We start from the raw sequence: 25,129 nt of genomic DNA, 5'->3' as shown, positions 1-25,129 counted from the left end.
ACATATTACACAGCCTCCCCATTCTGTCCTATGGGCAAGATGGCCTTTCAACAGTGAAAAACGAAATGGAGATTATTTCACTGTCAGGACATGACACACACATTAGTACATGTCCTACCTTTCACTTGCACTACACCCTGTCCAGGGGGTACCCTAGACCTACCATAGGGGTGTCTGATGTGCATAGAAACGGAAGGGCAAGGTCTGGCAAGTGAGTGCACTTGACAGAACAACATAGCAGTTTACCAAACTGCGCGCAGGCACTGCAATGGCAGCCTGAATTCCCTTTTTAAGGCTACTTGGGTGGGTGGCACAAATAGTGCTGCACTAGTAGCAGTTGCATTACCAGCCCTGGCACACATAGTACACTTTACTAGGGACTTCACTTAGTAAGGCAAACATACCAATTATGGACAAACAATTACCATTACACTGTATACAGGGAACACTTGCACTTTGACACTGTGTATCAGTGGCAACGTGTCCAAAGCATCTAAGTTGGCAACACCATGTCAGAAAAAAGGTCTAGGGGGAATGCAAAAAGGGCCAAGTCCTACAGAGATCATGACTGGTCCCAGTGACCCTTGGTTTGGCCCTCCCTTGCCCATCTATAATTTGGCACTGGATGAGTCCCTCCTTATGGGAGGACCAACCCACCTACATCACCTCCACAACCGGGGTATGCCCGTGAATCCATGAGAATAATGCACAATGGGAAGTTGAGCTGCACAACCACCACGTGCAAAGTCACCTTCTTAGTCCCCAGGCATGTTCTCAGGGATTGTGCACATTCTCCAAGGGGAGCCACGAGCCCTCGGCAACAGAGTCCATCTCAATGCCTAAGAATTTAATGGTGGTCACTGGCCTAAAAGTATTACCCTGAGCTGCAGGTACCCCAAAATTCTCCATCAGCACCTGGAAAGACAGACTCCAAAGCCCCTACAACACCCAATGATGACCAGATTTTCACCTAAAGATTCACCTGAGACAAGTACTAAGATTCTCATAATAGGAACGTGAGACCGTTAAGCTCATGGTCATCCACTTGTAAAAATTTAATGAGCCTTCAAACTGAAAACTAAAATAATGAAAAACCTCCGGATGTACCGATAGCAAGTGGAAAGCTGACTCTATGTCTCATTTTGCTAAGGGAGAACCTTGGCCCAACGTTTGCAGTAACTGAATTGCCTGGTCTAAAGAAGCATACTTGACAGAGCATAAAGCCCCATCAATAGCCTTGTTTACTGACTGACCCCGAGGTGCTGACAAAGTTGTCTGACACAACAGCTAGCGCACCCCACCCCCCAACAGGGGGGGCAACATTCTCACCTTGGACAACCAAGGCTTCATAATAGTAACATTTGCCACCAGGTCCTGGCCCACCTGCTGGGGTAACCCCAATTGCCATACAACTGTTACCATTCTGGACAATACTCCCAGTTGCCACTGGCACCACTACAGCAGAGACACCACCCTGCGATACCCCTTCACCAGGGCCAGCCTGCAATGGGATCTGCTGACCACCCACACCATCCGCCTCCAACCCCTTTTGGGTTTTCAGGACCCTGGCCCATTTCTGGACCAGGAGCATGATACCATAGGTGCAAACTCCACTCTCCTAGGCTTCCCGGCAGCCACCAATGGCTAACTAGGCTGCCCCATATTTCCCCAAGGCCGCAACATACCCAACATCTCAGCCATTTTGTCTGAATAACATTATCCCAAATATAGTAATTCGAGGAGCTGTTGGAGGAGCACCAGTGACTGGATTAATCCCAACTTTGCAAAATTCACAGATTGTGGTCTGGACAACCCCACAGACTATTCAGTCATTAGAATAAGGATGGAGATTAGTCTTTACAACACAAATGGCACAGGGTGAAACAAACTTGTTTGAAGGTGCCTAACCCAGGAACATAACAGATCTTATAAAAAGTGCCCCCATGCAGAAAAGTTTTAGAGTGCAGCTAAATGATGAATCTATCAAGACAATGCGTTCTTCGGGAATGCGACTGCATATTGTGAAATTAGTAAAAAGCGTTTGCAAATGGAGGGAATTAAAAAAAAATGAAAATCAGTGGGCAAACACAAAAAGAAAACAAGAGGTTAAGCAAAAGACACCCTCTGAGTCCCCCCGATGATGAAAGAAGTTCAGCTTTTCCTTTCAGAGAAATATCAGATAGAGGGTATGTTCATGTGCCTTGGAGCAGAGATCTTGCAACATTTATGAAATATTTTTTTCTAAATTGAGAGAAAGTTGCATGCAATGGTATATACAAGTTGAAAGACTTTGTAAATATTTCCAAGGTGCTTTGGATTGATTTTAATATACTTTTTGTCATTGCTGTCTCTAGTGATCTGTGGGCAAAATTCACAGTTGCTGTATATTGGCCAGATGCTGATTTGCAAAGAGAATCTCGTACGAATCTCGTACGAATGCACCCTTAACTGTTGTGATGAATACGTACAATGAAGTGATTACCTTCTCGAAAGGCAGGGTGCCTGTAAAGGACTTGGATTATGTGAGATTGAACCAAATTCATCAGGAAGTGAAAGAAGCAGTGCATAATTATTATGAAAGGTTGTTGAAGGTATTTCAGCAGCATACAGGTCAGACTTATCTTAAACCAACAGATATGGGATTCTTTGAGACCAGAGATAAGTCAGCACATACAGCAGACTTAGCGCTAGGATACTTATCGTCAGCTAGTGTGGATTTTTATCGCTGAGATAGCGTGCTATTAGCAATGCTTATCTCAAAAGCGATAAAAATCCTAGCTCTAACTGCCAAACGTGAGATTATCGCTGGAAACCCAGCGATAATCCCACGAAGGTTGGCGATAGCTTGCTGATAGGGCCTCACATACTTAGCCATGATATCCACCTTCCATAGGATATCATGGCTTAGTCAGTTTCAAAGCAGGTGTAAGGAAAGAAGCGATAACAGAGGTTATCGCTACTTTTCTTGTCGCTATGCTGCTTTGCGTGCGGCTTGATAATAGGAGAAATGTCGCTTAGCGACATTTCTCCCGTTATCCTGGGGAGGAACGCCCACTTTGCATTTCATTAGAGATGCAAAGATGGGCGTTAGGAATTAAGGCGCTAAGGCAAGGTTTCACGCAATAGCGTGACCTTGTTAATATGGCAATAAAATTATCGCCGCTTTTCGGCCGAAAACGGCCGCAAAAGCGGCGATAACTTTATATTGATGCCTTGTAGATATGCCCCTCAGTCGTTAGATGAGATCCTGAAGTATGCAAAGTACTGTAGTGATGAAAAGAAATGAAGCAGAGAAAAATCAAAAGAGAAATTCATGTTCGCACATACGAAGTTTGCACAGAAAGGTTTTCAAAATCAGTCTTTAGCTGGAAATGGTGGTGAAGTGAAAAATGTCTGCTTTTCAGAATCAGATGCAGGGAGTAAGTTCCAAGGTATGCAAGGAGGTATGGTTGGTGTTCAGAGAAGAAGTAGAGGAGTTTCAATGGTTCCAGGTACAGGTTTCGATATTGCAACGCTAAAGACCCTGACTGCATGTCATCTTTGCAACAAAATCGGGCATTGGAAGTGCGAGCGTAGGCTCAATCCAGATAAAAGGAATGTTGTTAATCAAACAAAGGGAGGAAATCCTGGTCATATAAATCTCTCCTGTCCAGTTAATAAAGTGTAAACTAACAACAAGAGAGAGAGGGAAATTAATTGGAGCCACTCTTAGTCCCCCAGGGCTGGTATAAGTAAACAAAGAAAGAGTGTGTCCGTCAAGGTTGAACAAGTGCAAGAATGCTTCATGTAATACCGTCAGAAGCAGAAACATGTTGACCACATTGATCACATTGCACTTTGTCTAGGACGTAGCTGGTCCATATACCACCAGAGTTCACACGTCCACCTCACTACTTTTATCTGTGTCCAGTTTACCACCATTAAACTTGTCTATTGGTTAAAATTGCGACACATTTTAAACTAGCACTATCATGGATTGCACTGCCTTCACACAAAAAACCAGCTCCGCTGTAAATCAGACGTCGCAGCACACCGGGGAGACATTCGGTCTCTCCGGTGGAAACCCAATGATGAAGCATGTCACCAACTAGGTTGGTGAGTGAGGGTTCTTTTAAAAAACAGTGATTCATTTTTCTTAAACACTCTTGCACTTGTTCAACCTTGACGGACACAGTTAATAAAGTGCCCATCCAGACACAGATCCCAAGAATGCCAGTTCCACAAGCCCTTATGGTTCCACAAAACAGAATATGGGCAATACAAAAATTAATTTTGATCCGAGGCCCAGAATAAACAAAAATACATTTCAGGCACAAAATTAGACTACATAACAGCAGTTCCCTATGATTGCAAATGAGGATTTGGAAGCAATTTTGACACAATGACAGTGCCTGAGAGGGAAGGCAGACTGCATGCTTGGCATAGTCTAAGAGGTAGACCTGAGTGGACCATTTGTAGGAGGTGAGGTGAATGTCCACCAAGTGTTGTTTCTCATCAACACTGGTGCTACCCATTCCAATTTTAGAACAGCGGTAGTCCCAGACCTACCCCTGTCAGGAAAGATGATCCAAGTTGTAGCAGGCACACAAAAGCAAGTTACAAATCATATTTCAAGTGAAGTACCTGTAAAGGTAAGTTCATTTAAAGGGAAATCACCAGTTCGTCGTATGTGATTCGAGCCTTGTAAATCTATTCGGACATGATTTATTGTGCAAGTTAAATTTCACAATTCACTGTACCCCAGAGGGAGTTGAATTCAAAACACCTGGGGCCTCATGTAGGTAGCCAAATACCGGTCGGTAACGGCCGATTTTCGGTAAATATGCCGTTACCGACCGGTATTCAGACAAGTGAGATGTAGGAGTCCAAAAACCACTTTTCGGTAAATATGAGGCGGTAAATACCGATTCATATTTACCAAATTCCAAAATACCGAATCAGAGTTACCGAATACACAATTAACGAATCGGTAAATATGAAGTGGTAAATATGAAGTGGTAAAAATTAAAATGACATGTAGGAGCACTCGGTAATTAAGAAATCCAAGAAAATAAGAGTCGGTAATTAACACGGATTGAAAGCAGGTGGTAACCATCAACAGTGCAGATAAGCAATCCCAAAATGCAACAGCGTGGACAACATGGCCGCTATGTACGTCATTGCAAGGCGCCTACGTCTACAGGCAGCAGGACTGAGGGTTTGGCGACGGGAGGAACGCATCTACAGACAGCGCATCACACTATTCCAGCTGACTGATGCAGAGATACATGAGAGGTACAGGCTACACCCCGAAACCATCATGAACTTAATCAGGGACCTTCACCCACACCTGGACCAGCCAATAAGAAGGGCGCACGCCATACCCCCACATGTGCAGGTGCTCTGCAGCCTACATCTGCTGGCATCCGGCAGTTATCAGGTGGTGACAGCTGCGGTGGGTGGGGTATCCCAGAGTTGCCTGTCACGTTTCTTCATGAAGTTCCTGGATGCCATGATGCAGAGAATGCACCACTACATAAGCTTCCCAAACACACAGGCTGCACTGCAGAAAACAAAAACAGACTTTTATCACATGGCACAGTTCCCCCATGTCATCGGCTGTATTGATGGAACACACATCCCAATCTGTCCACCAGCTGACACAGAGCACATCTACAGGAACAGGAAGTCCACCCACTCCATCAATGTGCAGGTGATCTGTGATGCAGGGAACATCATCACAGATATTGTTGCAAAGTTTCCTGGGAGCACCCACGACTCTTACATCTTCCAGAATAGTGGGATCTACACACGACTGAGTGCCGGAGAATTCGGAGAGGGATACCTGCTAGGTAAGTAACAGTGACGCCCCTTGAAACCTGCAAATCATAGTGTATAGAGGCATGTTACTGATGGTTCCCTATTACTCATCTAGGCGACAGTGCATATGCATGCCGGTCATTCATCCTCACTCCCTAACCAAAACCCAGCAACCCAGAGTGAGAGACGATACAACGTGGCACACAAAACAACACGCAATGTGGTGGAGCGCACGTTTGGACTACTGAAGAGCAGGTTCCGCTGCCTGCACAAGAGCGGAGGCGCACGCCAGTACAAACCCATCACCTGCTGCAAGATTATTGCCACTTGTGCAATGCTGCACAACCTTGCCACGAAAAAAGGTACAGATGTGGAACTAACATATTTTGAGGACAACGAGGATGAGTCAGGCCAGCCAGAGGGCAACGCAGCTAGAGTGCCAACTGCAATCGATGGGAGAGAGAGACGGGCAGAGATCACATGCAACTATTTCTGAGTAAGTGAGGGGACACAGCAAGTTGTGAGAAGTCATGACGTAGTTTTAATGTGGCACCACGCCATGAACACATGAACAAGCCAATCTGGCAATATACCATCTATACAAGGAGTATGTCCAGGGTTACGTCACCCATTGGGAAGTGGCTAAGCAGGGCCACATCAATGTTTGCGCATACGCGCAGCAGTGGTGGATTGCACGGCCTGTGCATCCTCACTAGAGCCAACCCCAAGCCGCCTGCTGCTCCTGCGTGCTTCTGGGACGGGGGGTGTGATGCTGCTCCTGCTGCTGGTGTCGATGCTCTCCGCAGCATCCCCTGCAGCAGTTGTCGACGCCTGACTAGTCAATAGCACCCCTAGTGCACTTGTCACCTGCACCATCCCCCGAGACAGATCGCTGCAGCACTGTGTTAGGCCCTCCTGCATCGTCACAGAGCGCCGGCACAGTAGAGAAGTCGCAGTTGCCAGACGGTTGAGTGCCCTGCTGGTGGTGTCCCTTCTCTGGCGTTCCCGGCGCCGTGCTTCGATGTCAGCATCTAATTTGCTGCACAACTGCTGGATTGACTGGGACATGTCCCGAATGCCCGCAGCCATGCCGCTAATGTTATTGTCCATGTTGACTAATGTTGTCTTCATCACCCGCATGTGCCTCTGGACTGACATGACTGCCTTTGATTGCAGGCGCTGTTGCTTCAACATTTGGCCCTCGAGACCCAAGAAGACACCATGGCCGTCAATGGGTGCTGGTGGACTCTGGACACGCGACCTGCGGCGCCCTCTTGCTCCCGTCTGTGCTGCCTGTGAGGTGTGGGGCACAGTGGCATGGCTCCCTTCCTGGGGCCTGGTGCGGTCTTCTGGGCCCATGCTGTCGTCTGACGAGGTGTCTAAGGCTCGTAGCCTGGCTGCTGGACGCCTCCTCATTCTCACACCTGCAAGCGGAGATGTGGCCGGTGATTCGAACATGAGTGGCGATGCTGGCTCTGGTTGAGGTGATGCTGGCTCTGGGTGCGGCGAGGCTGGCTGTGTTGGTGGTGCGGCTGCCAGTGGGCCTGCTCCCTGGTCTGAACTTGTGCTGGCTAGAGGTGATATTTGTGGCCGGTGTGCCGTCTCTCCTGCAGCATGCCCTGTCCTGCATGATGTCACATCTGTGGACAGAAATACAACATTGGCTCAGTGTCCCCGAAGGGCTGCATTGCAAGCGTCATAATAAATCATTTCACATTCCAAAATGTCCTCTGTCTCCTTGTGCCTCGAGTGCGTGACATGCCTTGTTGCCCTGTAACATTTACGTCATGGTTAGTGTTACCCTGACTACATCTCCCGGAATGCATTGCCTGTCTGCACTGACACGTGTGGACTGCAGTGTGATTCTCGTTTCACAATGGGGGATGTGGGATAGGGGTGGGGGGGCTACATTGCTGTGCTTTCGTCTTACCTTGGTGTGTTGCGGCTCTGGCAGAGCTGTCGGCGTCCCCGAGGCCCACGACGCTCTCTTGCTCGATTGTGGCCGCCACCAACTCCTCCAGTTCGGTGAGGGCAGGTGCCCTGTTGGTTCCACCTCCGGTCTGGCTGGCCTCCTTCTGGATGTCGCCCATCTTCCTCTTGGTTACAATCCTCAGGTCATACCAGCGCTTTTTGAGGACCTCAATGTCCCTGTGGGTCACTCCCACAGCATTGACCTGCGCCTGGATGGCCAGCCATATGTTGCGCTTTTCAGCCTCAGGCACTTGCAGGGACTGCCTTCCAAACAGCTTCTGGTGCTGCTTCACCACCTCCTCCACCAGCACCTGGAGTTCCTTGGGGCTAAATTTCAGCTTCCTCCTCCTTTCCCCTCCGTCTCTCTGTGTTCTCTGGCTGGACATGCTGTTCGTTTTCCCGCTCGCACAGGCAACGGCTCCCTGCTTCTCCTCTGCACTCAAAGCCTCTCCAGGGTCGGCTAATTATGTACACCTGCCTGGGTGTGGCCACTTCCTGGTTGGGTGGGCTGTCGTTGCACAGGATTAGCTGTTTCGTCAAGTCATGTGATTTTATTTACCGAATCCGTACATACCGATTCGGTATTTTCCGATTCGGTAAATACCACCTCGGTATTTTCCGAATCGGTAAATACCACCTCGGTATTTACCGATTCGGTGAATTCCGATTCGTGATTACCGAATGTTACCGAATCGGTAACTGTTACCGAATTTTTACCTACATATAACTTACCGATTCTAATTTACCGATTCGGTACGGCTCGGTATTTAAGAACCGGTAAAATTTATTTACCTACATGAGGCCCCAGATGAGGATGCTGAATTTAAACTGACACAACAGAATGCTGTAGAGTTTTATGAATTAAGAACCATTGAAGAATTGCCCCCAGATCTAAAATCGACTGTAAATCAAGAAATATGGGATCTTACAGGAAAAGACATTGGACTAATAAAAGGAATAGAACCAGTCCGTATCACAGTCAAACCAAATACAATTTCTCTAAGAGCACCACCCTGTCACAGGACACCAGAGATAGCTGCACGAATAACACCATTAATTAATGACATGTTACAAAAAGGAATTTTGAGAGAGTGCGGGTGTCCATGCAACTGATTTTGGGATTACAGAAACCTAATGGTAAAGTTAGAATAGTGCAGGACATGAGAAAAATTTACGAAGTGGTAATACGATGTTGTCCTGTGGAACAGAATCCAGCCACCATATTATATCAGATTCCATGCAGAGAAGAATGGTTCACTATTGTAGACCTTTGTCAAGCTTTCTTCTCGATTACCTTACATGAAGACAGCCAGTTTCTGTTCTCATTCGTGTTTCAAGAGAGACTTTTGGCATGGTGCCGAGTCCCAAAAAGGTATACTGAGAGTCCATCAATTTTCAACCATATGCTTAAAAAGAATCTAGAGACATTACAAATGCCTTGTGCTTCACTTCTTGTCAAATACATTGACGGCTTACTTGTGGTGTCAGATACAGTCTCGGACAGCCATGAGCAGACCAGCGGATCTCTGTTTACGCATCTTTTGGACCACAAATGCAGGGTGGCTAGAAGGCCACATTTCCTATCCCTGAAACACTTATAAGAAGAGGAGACGGTTTCCTGCCCAACTGTTTCAAGGTGTTTCAGCATTTGGAGTTTGTTTTCTCCTATTGCCTTTGTTCCATTTATACACCCAATTTATTTGGTGTGTATATTCCATCATTTTCATCTTATTGGAAACGGACTGGTAGCGGTTCCACTGCCCCTATTTGTTGTTCCCCCTGGACATTATCTTGAACTCCGCCCCCCGGTTCAATTTTGATCCACTCCATTTGGGCCCTGAAGAAGGTAGACCTCAGAGATAGGTCCATAACTAAACATGCGTCAGCGCTACTCAACAATCATTTAGACCAGGATATCTATTTGAGTGGAATACTATTGGACAAAGAAATGTTGTGTTTTATATTGTTTGTACCCTTGGAACATGTTAACTAAGGATATGTTTGTTTACAAATGAGTTTTCTCCTTGTCCACAAACTAGCATCTTTGGTTGTTTTTATTGATTTGTGACTTTGATGCTTGAATGATTGAAGTGTCGGATTGACTCTACAAGTGTGAGTGTTGATTGAGTGAGGTTTTGTTGCAGATTTATATAGCGCGAAGCAAAGGTATTGGAGCGCTTTACATGAGCACCAGCTTTGTTACACAAGGACACAGTCATTTTTTTCGGTAGGCACTGGGAGATTAAGTGATTTGCCTAGAATCACAGGATGTGGAGTTGACCCCAAGGCTCAAGCCTTGGTTTTCCAGCTCCAAAAGTGGCAGTCTAGCTGTAAGACCACATCCTGTCCCCAAGCCCCAGGTTGGGGGTTGTCCCCCTCTTCTTCGACAACCCCAAGGTTGGGGGTTGTCAGTTTTTGGGGGTTTTCTAGAGATCTCATCATACAGTAATGTATATATTTTGGATGTTTGTACTGTCTTTATTGTCAAAAAAGGAAACATCTTTTTATGTGAACAGCAAATATTAATAAATACAACATATCCATGTCTGTGAGAATATTTGTATCATGAGATTCATGGGGATCCATATTTGGTGGGCTGCATTATGATAGGCTGCTTCTTTTCATAGATTATCCTTTACTTCGTTTATTTTCGATTACCACGCAGGGTTTGTTTTGCTTGTATATTGATATATTTTCTCCTTAACCTGCTGGTCCATCTGTATGCAGGCGCCCTCTATGCTTTGCACTATTGTCAGATACAAAAGAAGCCTGTAAACATGATACAGTTGTACTCTTGACTCACCTTGCAGAAAATAGACATGAGGTGTCCCTGAGTAAATTACAATGCTATAAAAAGAAGTCCTTTATCTGGGACATATCTTTGCAAAGGGAACTAGTTAGGTGTGTCACAGGAGAGAGTAGAAGCCATTTTAAATATGGATCCTCCTAAAACACAGAAAGATGTCAGAATGTTTTTGGGAATGGTTGGGTACTGTAGACAGTGGATACCCATCTTTTCCCTGGTGGCAAAACCTTTGCTAAGGCTGACGCACAAAGATGTGCCTGGGACAACGAATGCATGAAAGCTTTCTTAGAGGTTAGAGGTGAGAGAAAGTGTCTGTTGTGCACTGGCAATGTAAATTACAGACTACACCAAGAGATTTGTTTGGGGGAGGGGATGTATGTAGCACAAACCGGGTGGGGAGAAGAGGCCTATATCTTGCAGATACTTGTGCCTGGACTAGCAGAGGGAGCCATGGGCTATAGAAATTACCAGTACCATTGTCTGCAGTTGCCTAATTTAAATGGTGGGAGGGAGAGAAGCATATATGGAATATGAAGATGACATATTTTGTGAGTGCAAAAATATTGACACTTGAAGCAGTTCTCAATGAAAAGGGCTGGTAACATATGCACGCATGTAACACTGCCTTGCACATCATTCTATCCCATAGGGCAGATGGCAGACTAGAGTGAGATCTCTCAGTGCTCTACAGATGAGAAATGTGTGTGAACAGAATTTCAGGGAAAGACAAACCAGTCATGACTGTACTGTAAATGAGCGCCCAGCCCCACCCTGGACCCATTCCCAGCTGAACACGAAATGCGACAGTGAGCAAATTATTCTCCAAAGCTGAGAGAGAATGTATACTGCAAAGGAGAGGGATGGTACAAAGGAAACATACTACAACTCTCCCTACAAATTACATGACTGTGCCCCTCACACTACTTGGTCCCAGTACCACTTCACCTGCTGCACGGAAGAAGTCTGAGATAGCACATTAAAACAAAAGAAAAGCCACATGGGTCTGGACTATTGTGGAAAATGGAAGTCAGACCTTCTGGCTTTGCCAATTTTGTTCAGAAGGTGACCAGCTTTTTCTTGTTAGTTCCACGACTGAGTAGGCTTGAAAATTTCTCCAAAACATCCATTAACATGTATGTCTATTAGCGGTAATCAGGGATAGCAGGTTATATCACTGGCTTGCTATTTGGTAAGCTTGTACTGTACTTGCTGCTCCTGGTGTAAGGGGTCAAGAAAGCAGTGGAAGAAAGTAAGCAGGGCTCTGGCAGCCCAGTTTGTTTTCCTTAGTACACATTTGTTTGTCCTTCTTTTAGACCCTCAGCCACAAATAAGAAGCTGTTGTTGGATTATCAAGTGGCCAATGACTTCTCTACTGTGATGTCACAGAGTTTACATAGATGGGTAAAGCCACTTCCGCTCCGTCTCCTATACTAGTGGAACTTCATCCAAAGAACTGTCTGCAAGAATTTGATGATCTAGTAAATTAAGCTAGGAGAGTTCTTAAGGAAATTAAACTGGAGCAAAGAGCAAAACACTTTAAATTAGAACTAATACCTGGTCAAAATGGTCACATTGAAGCAGAAATATATTTGCTCTTTAACTGAGCAATAGCAATTCAACTGCGCTTACTGTATCTAATATTATTTGTAATTCAGCAACAAAGCATACTCTACTAACTGATAAAAGCAGATATAATTATCTAAAGACTTACCATTAGTAAAACATTTTATGCCTTCAGGTCCACTAGCAACAGTCTGCAAAGGGCAAGTATCACAGTGGAAGAATGTAGGTGAGGTCTGATTTCTGCAGGACACACCAGGGAAACAAGGTTCACCTCTGCACGGAGAAGAGATATTTGAGCAGAAGGCTCCTGAAAATCCATCTGGACATGAACAGCCAACCACCTATGAAAAGAATAAACATGCTTCAATACTCAGACTCACTCCGTTTCTCTTGTGGTAGTGTTATTCTTAAATAAAATTTTCAGGTTGAGAATTAGATCCTAGATTGATAAATATGCAGCACATAACATATGTAACTGATATTGCTGCAAAGCTGATATCCACAAGAAAAATGGTTCTGTGTGAGCAACCTGAAAACCTGCAGTTCGGGTTTATTTGGCCATGCCAAGTACCACGCATCACATATTTTAGTGTCAACATCACTGCACTAAAATGGTAATGTCACACATAATAGCTAGCTCCTCTGTGGGTGAGGAGGCAGTGTAGCACTGTGGGGTTAGCTAATCCCAGAAACAGCATTCTGGCTGTGCTGCTCCCAGCAGTAACAAGTCACCCAAGTTGAAAAGAGGTAACTTGTGCTTTCAAAATGACCCTGGGTCCAGCTAAATTGCAAACGTTACTATCTCTGAAATTAGTGAAAGTTGCTCCCATTTTCTTATTGCTGGAGAGCGGGGAGGGGGGAGAGAGGAAGAGAGAGAGAAAGAGACAGAGAGAGAGATTTATGCAGAGCATGGTGAAGTGGGGATGTAAGGAAGTACATGCAGTGGAAGTGGAAAGACAGTGGTGAAGAGGAAGGAGGTGATGTGAGAGATATGCAGAGAGAGAATATGAGAAACTGAGTTGTTGGTTCAGGGCGTGTGAGCCCTTCTCAAGCAACACTCCTTGTCAAGGTGAACCACAAAAGTCTCTAAAGTAATCTGTTCTTAAAAAACTCCCACACCAATTTAGAAAACTAGAGTAAAATGTAATACATTATTTAACACAAAAATGTTAACCAAATTCAGTCAGTAGAACTAGAGGTATGTCTTTTAAAAGTTTGAAGTGAAAAATAGCTCCTATAAGAATAAAGCACCAACTATGGACATCCATCCACAAGCGACCAGGGCAAAATTGAAAGTTATGGCTGACCGTGACAGAGTACAGTGCGGATGCACAAAGTTGATTGGGACCAGTCTCCTATTACCTTCGGACTTAGAAGAAATTTCAAAGAATAATGGCTGTGAAGGTAAAGTTCAGGGGGACAAGGCAGCCAGAAGTGTCTGAGAAAGAGGTGTTGTTGTCTGGCAGCCGCTGGATGACGTTGCAGTGAAGATTTCTGCATTCCGACATAGTCTCTTTTGGAAGTCAAAAATCTCCACCAGGACAAAGCTGCAGGCTGCATCCAGCAGAGAACCAAGAGGCTGGATAACTTTCCACTGAATAGGATTTTGCTGCTGCGGAGAAGAACATAGTGGGAGCTACTGTAGAGGCAGGCCGACCGGTGAGGCACTTTGGGCAGATATTTGAGCAGGTGATTCCCAGTCTCCTATCGGTTCTCAGAGCATTTATTGGGTGAAAACTTCCTGAGTCCCAAGTTGTAGGCTATCTTGGCACCTTTAGCACCACTTCCAAGGGTTCAGGTATGGAGGTGCACCAATTGGAGGTCAGGACTTATGTCATGTTTGGTGTTTAGGGAATTCAGATTTAAAATACTCTTTAATGATAAAGGCGGATTATAAGTCAAAATTCAGAAAATTCCACTTTTGGAAAGTAGTCATTTGGTACCTGCATCCTGTTCCTGGGTCACATGGCTAGGTGTGAGTGGCATGTGGCCCTTGTGTATTCCTGCCAGACAGTCACACAATAGAGGGACTGGATGCTGGCAGGTTGGGCCATCATAGTAGGATGGGGCATACCTGTCCACAGCCACACTTGCACTTTAAAGAGGCTGCCTCAGCACACACAAATAACTTCAGATTAGCCTTTTGCAACTCCAGACATCTTATCTTGAGACTACGCCTGGAAGGCAGGAAAAAAATCCTATTATATGGCACTTGTCTAAAACATTCATATCTAGTTATAATCTTAGTATCAGGCAAGTGGTAAAATCTCAATAGATGACTCTCGCCTTTCTCCGATGTTCAGTCTCTACGGTGGCATCCGCAGAATCGCTGTATGAGATGTATCAGTGAAGATAAATCTGTAGAGTATGTTCCCCTTTGGATTGCCACAACAATGAGAGACCAAATTGAGATATAATAAAGGTGGTTTCCTGCCCTCTCCAAGTTTCCCCTTTATACATTTTGAAGTGATGAACATGTACAATGTCACCTGAGGAAGGTGTATCACTTGAAGATTAGTCTCACACCAAAGCATGCATCAGCACTGCACTGGAGACCTAGCAGACTTGATTAAGATAATGTATCTGAAGATTAATAAGACAAACAATATTTTAAGCGCTAATGGAGGATAATATTTAAATGTGAAGAAATATCGCTACGCAATTATTGAGGATGGGAACATATATAGTAAACAGATAATATATTAACTCTGTGAGTGATAGGCCCAGGGTTTGTTTGTGATGTTTTAGATGGGTTGTTGTATATGGTATGAATGTGATATGAATGAGAATGATAGTTGACTGCATTTTAACATTTCATTTTTGTGTGTTTGAGGTCAAGAGTGCTAGGTTGGGGAGATTGATGGGTTTTTGATCTGGATAGGATATTGATGTATCAGAGTCAAATAAAGAACTAAAGATATATTTGGATACAATGTGAGGTCTGTATTGATATGTTTGATGTTTAATGCTAAATTACTGTAGACCAATGAGAATTTGTGAAAATTTGTTCGTGCAGGCAGAAAGTCAGGCTAAAGAGCATGAGAGCTACTAAAGGCAAGTGTTGGGGTTTAACCCTGGCTGCTTCTTCTGGCTTCTTTTCTGCTATATATTTTTCTATCAATCAGGAAAGAAATTGACTAAAATGTGCCTGAACTGTAGTGTACTAATCGGGTGGGCGGGCAAACTACTCTTTTTCTCTCTTCTCAGGTTTGCACTGCAGCTGATGAGCTATCAGTTACTGTTTTCTGGGTTGACAACATCACTGCCCTGAGGCCTGTGATCAGCCCAGTAAAACTCTCTCGATCCAAGCAGGATTGACCCAGGCAGCATTGCAGGCAAAGTGAGCTCCAGGCATTTCAGGTTTAAGCCCTGTAATACTCTGGGTTACATGCCAATCACAATCCCACCCTTGCACAGCTTCTCACAGGGTGGGGTGAGGACATCAAGTAAGGTCACTGACCCCCACCCCACCCTGTGATGGGGAAAGGAGCGATTAACAATTAGCATGGCTGAAAGAAGTAAACTGAGTGCTGACACCTGCGCAGTCATTAGCACGTGTTTTGTTGACTCAACTATTCAGGCCTCAAATCTCAGCTAGGCCTGGGCAGTGAACTTTTCTCTGTTTGTGCAGTTTTTGGAGTTTTCCGCACTCTGCAGAGCACGTGGAATTCTGAAAAACTCTGCGCCATGCAGCAGAGCAGAATTTTTTCCTCGCTCACTCTCGTTAAAATTAAGTTGCCGAGCAAGGAAAAACCAACGCTAGACTACCTCCAACAAAGATTTCTCAATGTGGGCAGTCGTGGATGGTTGTTCTCACTCTCGTTGAGAAACCTTCTGTTCGTGTTGAACGAAGCTGCCGCTTGAGTCAAACTTCTACTCGAGCCGCAGAAAGCAGCAGCACCCTCTTGCGCTGTGCGTGGTACCATTCATGCTGATTTTAAAGCACAGGACAAACACCCAGCACTAAAAATCTGTGCAAACAGTGCAACGGAATACACTCTTTTTTGTAACTTTGTGTCGTTTCGATTTGTGGGACTCCACAAACTTCATCTAGGCCTACTCTCAGCTTTCCAAGCACGGCAGACAATGCAGGGCGAGTAAAAGTTTCTATTTTCACCTGGTATGAGGATGAGCCCAGACGGAATAAGAACAAAGGTATTTAAAACAGACTGCAGGGGAGGTCTCCGAACAAACAGAAATGCCAAATGTGATCTCCTAAGTAAAAGGAAAGTATAAATGGTTGATGTATTTTTCTGCTCTACAGAATAGCTTTTTTAACCGACAAATCAACACTCAATGAGTATTGATACTGAATTCTTCTGCAGTTTAAGTTTTTAAGAATTGACAATATTTACTTCCCTAATTAAAGGCTACATTGCTACTACTTTACACTGAAGAGGTCTGCCTTTTACATTTGTAGGGGCATGTATTGCTGCTAAAGGCATGTTTGTAGGAATTTTACTGTAATTCCAGAAACAGGTAATTTGCAGTTTAATTCCGAGCTCTTGGACACAAGCACATAATAAACTGCTAAATATGTGTTCTTTGATCGCTCTCTCTAAGAAAACCAGTTCTTAACATAAAGAAAAGCAAGCTCAAAACTAGTATTCATTTTGGTTGTATTTTTAACAGCTGTTCCATATAGTGACAGGAGTGTTGCATTATGAACATTTTACAAAGGTCTATTTTGCTAATGCAAACAAACAGTCTTAAAATCTGCATTGTTTCGTCCACGCATTTTTATTACACCTACCTATGGCATGCAAGTGATTTCATTGTCTTTCTTGCAAAAAATGTAAATTGCTCCTCAGCAGTTGAGCTTTTGATAATTGTAGCTATGTGGCCTCTTTCAGTGTGAGCTATTCTTGTACTTTGGAGACAAAACACTCAAGACACCATTTGTCTGTGGGTGTACATAAATTGCCAATATTTGTAGATCTTGCCTACGCAGCGCTTGCAATGTCTCTTTCAGACATGTTGTATTCAGGATACGGGCATAAAGCTCTGCCCTCTTTCCACCCATCATTTTAATTGGCTACTGTCCCTGTCATGTGTAAATGGTGGCTTTTCATTGGTCAATAGGCTTAGTAGTCCCTCCTTAGTAATGCCTTGCCTTTTCTTGTAACCTCCCTTTAGGACACCCCCTGTTACATGTATTGCTACTCCCTATGTTTTATTTACAGCCTCAGAGCACTATTTTCTTAAAGGGCTTCAGGTGGGACACACACTTGGTCCTAAGCAAGGCTGGCAGTGGTTACTTCACTCGCTAGCACATCTCAAATTTATATGAGACCTTCTATACATTTCCCTTCATCAGCTCCACACAGAGTACAACCTAATCCAGAATTAATGTAATAGTTATTTTGTCACATTTCAAAGCAACTAATTGTATATATGAACATAGCTATTTGAATGCACTTGTGGTACTGTCTTGCATGCAATCGATTATGGATAGGGTGGATTTACCATATCTTCTGCACTGTGCCAAAAGAGCTCCCAGGGTCCCATTGGACCTCTTTTGGCCACATATGATACTGCACCCTGCAATATGGCTAGGTAAAAAGCATTGTCATTTATAATGCAAATAACTTCAACTTTGCAGGGTGCAGTACTATAGGTGGCCAAAAGAGGTCCCATGGGACTATAGGTGTCCAGAAGAGGTCCCATGGGACCTACTTTGGCCACCTATGGTACTACACCCTACAACATGGCTAGGTAACATGGGCCTTTATAATGCCAATAACTCCTACAAGTGCGAGACCAACTGCATTTCCAATGCAATCGATCTTGCATTTGTTGAAGTTGGAGCTGTTCGCGTTGAAAATTACGATGTTTTCTACTTTGTCTTTTTTTATACCATTGGCAATAGTGTTATGCAAATATAATAACTCCACTGCAAATAAAACAACAAAAGTAAAAAACATTGTTATTTTCAATGTCAACAGCTCTTACTTTAACAAATGCAGACCTGTTGCATTGTAAATGCGTTTTTTAAACTGCAGTCACTCCTGCAACTGTAGAGGTAGCCAGAGGTAACAAAATAATTGCATAGAACACTGGGGCACTCCTTGTTTTTTAACCATTTTATTACAATAATAGTGCATAATAGTATATTATTCACTGTTAGTGTAATAGAAAATGAAGTACCCGGAGATGGGACGGGGAATTCAGTGGCAACTAAGATAAGTTTAAAAACTTTTTTTAAATATATGTAATATGCGTATGGGTGAAAGTGTGTTTGTTGGAGACATAGGATGTATATGTATTAGTTTGTATAGGTGAGTAAAAGTGAGTGAGTGTTAATGAATTTGAGTGACAGAGTGAAATAAAGGGCGAATGTAAGAGTAAGTGAGAATGATGAGCAAGAATGAATGTGAGTGAGTGACAATGAGTCGATGTAATTGAGTGAGAACCGGTGAGTTTGAGTCAGTGAGAATACATTAGACTGATTAACAGTGGGAGTAAGTGAGTATGAGTGACTGAAGTACTGTGTGAGAATAAGTGTGAATGAGTGAGTGCAAGTGAATGTAGGTATGAGTGAGTCATAGCAAGAGTAAATGCATGAGAATGAGTATGAGTGAATGAATGTGGTGTTATGCTTGAGTCTGCAGTTGGCACTGGAATTCAGAAGCACCCATGGAAAAAATGCTGGCACTGGTATACTGAAGGCAACTTTCAGAATGACAGGCACATGTGACAAAATACTAGCACTGACATACTAGAGACAACATATAGCATAAAGGGAACACATATTAAAATACTGGCATTGGCACACTGGAAATAATGTGTGGCATAAAAGCACCTATTGGAAAATGCTCCTGCTGGCAATTGGAGAAAATTCTTGCCATAGAAGAAGACAGCAACAGTATATAGGGGTATGGCACTCATGGCACAATTCTGACACTAGCATATTGCATGGAATTTTAAGAGGGCACTCCTAGCATGTGGAAGGTGGCACCCATGGCAAAATGTTGGACCTGGAACAATGGAGGTACATTTTGAAAATTTGGGGTACCGATAGACTATTTAAAAATTAAGGAGTTTATTTATGGAGTGCATCAGGTTTTATTGGCTTAGTTCAACACGAAAAATACTTAAATATTTAATGAGTGCCTTTTCAGAGCCTATGGCTTTTTTCAGCAAATGTATGTGAACATTTAGCTTTAAAGTGCGTTATTTGATCCCATTTTCTTTACTTTGCTTAGTCACTACAACTCAGGCAAAGTATTACGCCCAACCCCTTTTAAAGCTCACCAGCCGTCACTGCTAGAGAGCTGTGCCAATAGAAAGTTGCATACCGATTCTGGACTATTGAGCAACAGATGTAGGTGTTAGACTGAGGGACAGATGTCCACAATTGTTTCCCTAGAAATCTTTGTGAACTGCAATATATGCTGTGCCATCCACTAGGCTGAGAAAGAAAGCATGGCTTCAGGCCCAGCTTTGTAGCCTCTCATGCAGCCTTTAATCCTGCAGGAAACCTTTTTTGACAGGAAAACACCCTACTTTTAAATATTAAATGCATAACACCTAAGTAGGCCTTGTAGCCACAAGGTAGGGTGCCTAGTATTTAAAAGTGATAAATGCAGGAATTTAATGATGACATGTAGCTATGGTTCAAGCCCTTAAAAGCTATGTTCACTGTGAATGGCTGCAACTGTCCTATGAGAAAGACTGTAGTGCAGAATACAATCATGCATCTGTTAATTTTGGATTAGGATACAATACAGAAGAGATTAAACCAATATTTATAATATTTATTACACTGCAAGATATTGATGAAGTTGATTTTTTAGTAATATTAAAAAAGAGTGGCTTCTAAAAAGTTACTCTTTACCTACCTGAGCTTCCTGTAGGCTAATTAAAAAAAACCTGCTGGCATATGGCCCTAACAGGGCTTCTCCTCAATGGAATTTGAAAACTGCTCCCAGAGCAGAAATAATGACTTCAGCCTTTTCACCGGAAGACTTGGGTGTGAGGTATGTGACAGATTTCAGTTCAGTTCATCAACTTGAAGTGAGGCCTGCCCATTCATGGCTAGGCATAAAGGGGGACCTGGGAAAAAGAAGCCTTTTTGTTCTGTAGGTCCACTGCAGCCAGTCAAAGTATACAAGTATGCAAAAAGGTGATGGATGGAATGCTTGAAATAATCTCAACCACTGGAAATAACTTTAGGCACATCCCCATCCATCCCTATTTTGCACACCATGTAACCTAAGGTGTTTGACCCAGCTGTATGCAAATCAGTCTTGACCCCGTTCCAATCAGAACAGTCCAGCCCAAAATGCCAAGCCAGGTTCTTCCCTAACCAGAAAACAAACAACCCAGGACTGGTTTTGCCCTAGTTGTGGGCTCATCAGCCGGGTACAGCTTGGTTTCAGTGACACAGTATGAACAGGACCCACATCCGGGCGTACCCGTCCCACTTAGGACAACACGCTAAAGTATACAAAAAAGTGATTGATGGAATGCTTGAAATAATGTCAGCCACTGGTAATTACTCGGGCCACAACCTAATCCATCTTTATTTTGCACACAATGTCGCCTCAGTTTGGACCCAGCTGTATGCAAATAAATCTTGACCCTGTTGCAATCAGAACAGCCAGCCCGAGCTGCCAAGCCAGGTCCTCCCTGAACCAGGACCCAAGCAACCCAGGACCAGTTTCGCCCTAGCTATGGGGGGAGGGGGAGAGGGAGCAGCTCACTTCCCCAAATATACCCCTGGCAGGCACACAAGCTTCTCTGAGGGGCAGAAAGATTCTGTTATGCTGAATGTGCCTCAAAATAGCACACTGTGGGAAAGTTTTCAGTAATGCAAACAAAATGTGCTGGAAAGGTGGGAAAAGGGACTCCTTGGAACTTTTTCGTATTGATTAGGGAGTGTCTGAGAGTCACCCCACCCACAGGCTGGTGAAAACTCTAAAGCTGCAAACCTGGCACCTCACTGACAGCTCATTAGAACACTCTCTGGACGTGCAGTATAACAGAAAATGACTGGATTGTGCAGATACCTGCAGGGCTGCACATGCTCCCTCTTTTACTCAGGACTAAGAAGTAGACTCAAAGCATTAGTTGGCTGACCACCCGTGTGGCTATAGGAATGCAGGCAGTTGCAAGAGGCCTTTTTTACTGAAATGGCCAGCTGACCTGTAAGAATTGGAACGGGACTGGTCCTGCTGGTGGACTCTGCAAAAGTGACTCCTGGTCACTAAGTGCTGCACCTAACATTGTGGAAGCCTTGGATGTAACCAAGTGCAGCAGCTGCAGAAACTCTGAAAAGTTGATCTTTTGAACTTCCAAGACCTCTGGAGCATCAGCTGGGCCTTGTGGGCAGGGATCAGATTTCGAAGCAACTTTATCTAATACAGTTTCAGCCTTGCCCCCAATCGAGTATTTTGAGCTGCATAAAAGAGACTGAGGGGTCAATTTAAATTTCGTCGGGAGGCCTGTCACGGCAGTTCCTGTCAATGCTTTCAGCAGTTTGGTGCAGGGTTAAGCAGTTTGGTGCATGGCCCAGCACCAAAATTGGGACCATATTTATCAAGGGATTGCATCACTTTTGCAAAAGCAACACAACCCCTACAATGCGATTTATCAAGCCATGCAAGGCCCCTTGCATGGCCCTGAGTAGCTTGATGAATCCAGAGTAATGCAACACAGCACAAATCGATGTGTTGTGTCACTCTGCCCAGGGAAGGCAGTTCATGGGTGGTGTGCAAGTGTTCTCACGCAACACCCAAGGATTTTGATGCATTCTCAGATTTATCATTACTGGTAGACCTCGTAATGCACCAAAATGCTACGCCTTCACAGGAGAGGCATAAAGAGGACAAATATGTTTATTTCTCCATGTTTTTCCTCTTTCTATGTGTACTGCATTCTGTAGCACACATAGTAAGAGGAAAATGCCTCAAGGAATTGTGTTTGTGCAGGAAGGTGCCATAAAAACAATCCTACATGCAATGCAGACACCCTTGCACCATGGTGCAAGAGTACCTACATTGGCGCTAGGTAGCCCAATGTGCGTCAGTGCTGGACAAAGGCAAAAATGTAGTGTATTGTGATACAGACTGTGCATTCCTGCCCTTTGCCTGTAACTCAGCACAGCAAGTTGATATGCTGCTCTGTGCTGTGTTAGATTTTGATAAATATGACCCTGGTTGCTGTTTTGTTTTCAAAAAGAAAATCCCCAAATCGGAATTTTCTTTTTGAAAATAAAAAAAGGTAATGTCCCCCTCGCCATGGGAGTGATCTCACATGGTGGAGGGGGGCATTTTTTGTGTGTCACTGGCCCTTATTGACCAGGGTTTGCCTGGTGTTGATGGACAGTATAGGAGCAGCTATGTGTCCACCCATCTTAATTGTATGGATGGACATATAGCCAATTCAGTTAAACAACAAAAGAGTGACAAGGGAAAAAGGAGCAAAAAAGCACGGGCAAAAACCAAAAAGATTTGTTAAAAGAACCCTCACTCACCAACCTAGTTGGTGACATGCTTCATCATCGGGTTCCCACCAGAGAGGCCGAGTGCCTCTCTGGTGTGCTACAACGCCTGAATTACAGCGGAGCTGGTTTTTGAATGTGAAAGGGAGTGGAGTTAAAAGGTAAATGGTTTTAACCATCAACTAATTTAATATCCGCAAACCAAAAACCAAATAAAAACGTGAGTTGGACAAGTTCTGGTTTGTTAGGTTAACCAGAGCTTAACCAATTAGTGATAAGGTCGACATGACATGTTTCTGCTTATAATGCCCAGTTGGCTAAGCTTTCATCAGGACCACAAGGGTCTCCACGGCGGTATGCGCACGCTAAGGCGCACCCTAACCTGTGGAGATCAAAATGGTAAAACTCACGGTTTTACCGAAAAGCCATCCTAATATTCCGGGGCTAAGAATGTCTGAAAAAGAAAGAAGACAGACGTAACATATACAAAGACATAAACAGACATAATTTTGTCGATTTACATTGATTCGTCTTTACTCGTTTTGGTGAATAAACTATTTGATAATCCCGTGCTGTGGAGCGGGAGTGGGAGTCCCAATAGCAATTGTAGCTCAAAACACCCAAACACGAGTAATTACTCGTTGCAAAGAAGGAACTCATAGAGGTGTCTCCATAAGACCCTGTGCACTAATTGTGCCTGCGTACGATTACATTATGTGGTGTCAGGGTAACAGACAAAGTGCAATCGTGGTGGCTATTTTGCCACTGTGTATGCCGTAGGAATAGCGGACTCGTGAAGTGATAGGCATGCTAAAAAACAAGCGTCTGAGGTGTTTGCCAGGCGCCGTTTGCTCCAGAGCATGTCTAGCGTTTAAAATTAATAGTGAAAAAAACAGCTGCATGGATAAAAAGGGTTGAACATCTTACTTAAATACTCGATATTACTAGCATCATGGGTCCGGGAGGGGGGTAGTGAGCTATAGTTTCTGCCAAAATGAAAGATAAAGAATTAAAATGTTTCGTTCTGTTAGGAGAGATATGTTGAAACGAAACTGGTTTTAGCCAAGAAGTGGTTCCCCAACTTACTTCCATGCTCGCACACTCCCGCAGTCAGCCTCGATCTGTCCTCCTCGGCCCGGATATTAGTGAGTGAGTGGGGAATGCGGAAGTAAATACTCCGTAGTTCCCGTCACGTGGTTTGTTTTGGCGTATGGGTGCGCTTGATGCATTCCAAAGACGGAGGTGTGTGCGAAGACATTTCAGCTGTGAGTGTTACTGAAGAAAGGTTCATGATCAAACTCGTTGGTTGCTGGGGCCTGGTCGTTGGGTCTTGCTCCGCGTGTTGTCCCCCACTGTTTCGTCCTGTTGCCAGTGGACTTGGGTGGATCCTCTTCTTCGTCCACGGCCTCTCCTGCCCCTCTCTAAAAAAGGGGGGCTGTATTGGTTCTGTTGGTACTGGGGATGTGGAAACTAATGCATGCATTCACCAACTTTCTATACATACATGACCTTGCATTTATGGGTTCCCTTCTAATCGGTGTAAATTTCACGTTTATTTTGAGCATTTTTAGCCTGGCGAATAAAGCACGCTGGTTCAATTTATCCTCCACAAAGGATGAACCAATACGAGCGCGTTTACAAATGTCTTCGCACACACCTCTGTCTTTGGAATGCATCAAGCGCACCCATACGCCAAAACAAACCACGTGACGGGAACTACGGAGTATTTACTTCCGCATTCCCCACTCACTCACTAATATCCGGGCCGAGGAGGACAGATCGAGGCTGACTGCGGGAGTGTGCGAGCATGGAAGTAAGTTGGGGAACCACTTCTTGGCTAAAACCAGTTTCGTTTCAACATATCTCTCCTAACAGAACGAAACATTTTAATTCTTTATCTTTCATTTTGGCAGAAACTATAGCTCACTACCCCCCTCCCGGACCCATGATGCTAGTAATATCGAGTATTTAAGTAAGATGTTCAACCCTTTTTATCCATGCAGCTGTTTTTTTCACTATTAATTTTAAACGCTAGACATGCTCTGGAGCAAACGGCGCCTGGCAAACACCTCAGACGCTTGTTTTTTAGCATGCCTATCACTTCACGAGTCCGCTATTCCTACGGCATACACAGTGGCAAAATAGCCACCACGATTGCACTTTGTCTGTTACCCTGACACCACATAATGTAATCGTACGCAGGCACAATTAGTGCACAGGGTCTTATGGAGACACCTCTATGAGTCCCTTCTTTGCAACGAGTAATTACTCGTGTTTGGGTGTTTTGAGCTACAATTGCTATTGGGACACCCACTCCCGCTCCACAGCACGGGATTATCAAATAGTTTATTCACCAAAACGAGTAAAGACGAATCAATGTAAATCGACAAAATTATGTCTGTTTATGTCTTTGTATATGTTACGTCTGTCTTCTTTCTTTTTCAGACATTCTTAGCCCCGGAATATTAGGATGGCTTTTCGGTAAAACCGTGAGTTTTACCATTTTGATCTCCACAGGTTAGGGTGCGCCTTAGCGTGCGCATACC

General features: G+C 44.1%; 1 protein-coding gene across 1 annotated transcript in view; it reads right to left on the bottom strand.

Annotated features, from left to right (window-relative positions):
- Nucleotides 1-25,129, bottom strand: part of LOC146821707 (uncharacterized) — an 857,433-nt gene that overhangs the window by 301,831 nt on the left and 530,473 nt on the right. The window contains exon 18 of the mRNA XM_085612743.1: nt 12,288-12,480. Coding sequence (XP_085468869.1) covers nt 12,288-12,480 — 193 coding nt within the window. The remainder of the gene's footprint in view (nt 1-12,287; nt 12,481-25,129) is intronic.

The sequence above is a fragment of the Triturus cristatus genome, chromosome 6 (assembly GCF_964204655.1).
Source record: "Triturus cristatus chromosome 6, aTriCri1.1, whole genome shotgun sequence".
Lineage (NCBI taxonomy): Eukaryota > Metazoa > Chordata > Amphibia > Caudata > Salamandridae > Triturus > Triturus cristatus.
This window is presented reverse-complemented; position numbering and strand designations above follow the sequence as displayed.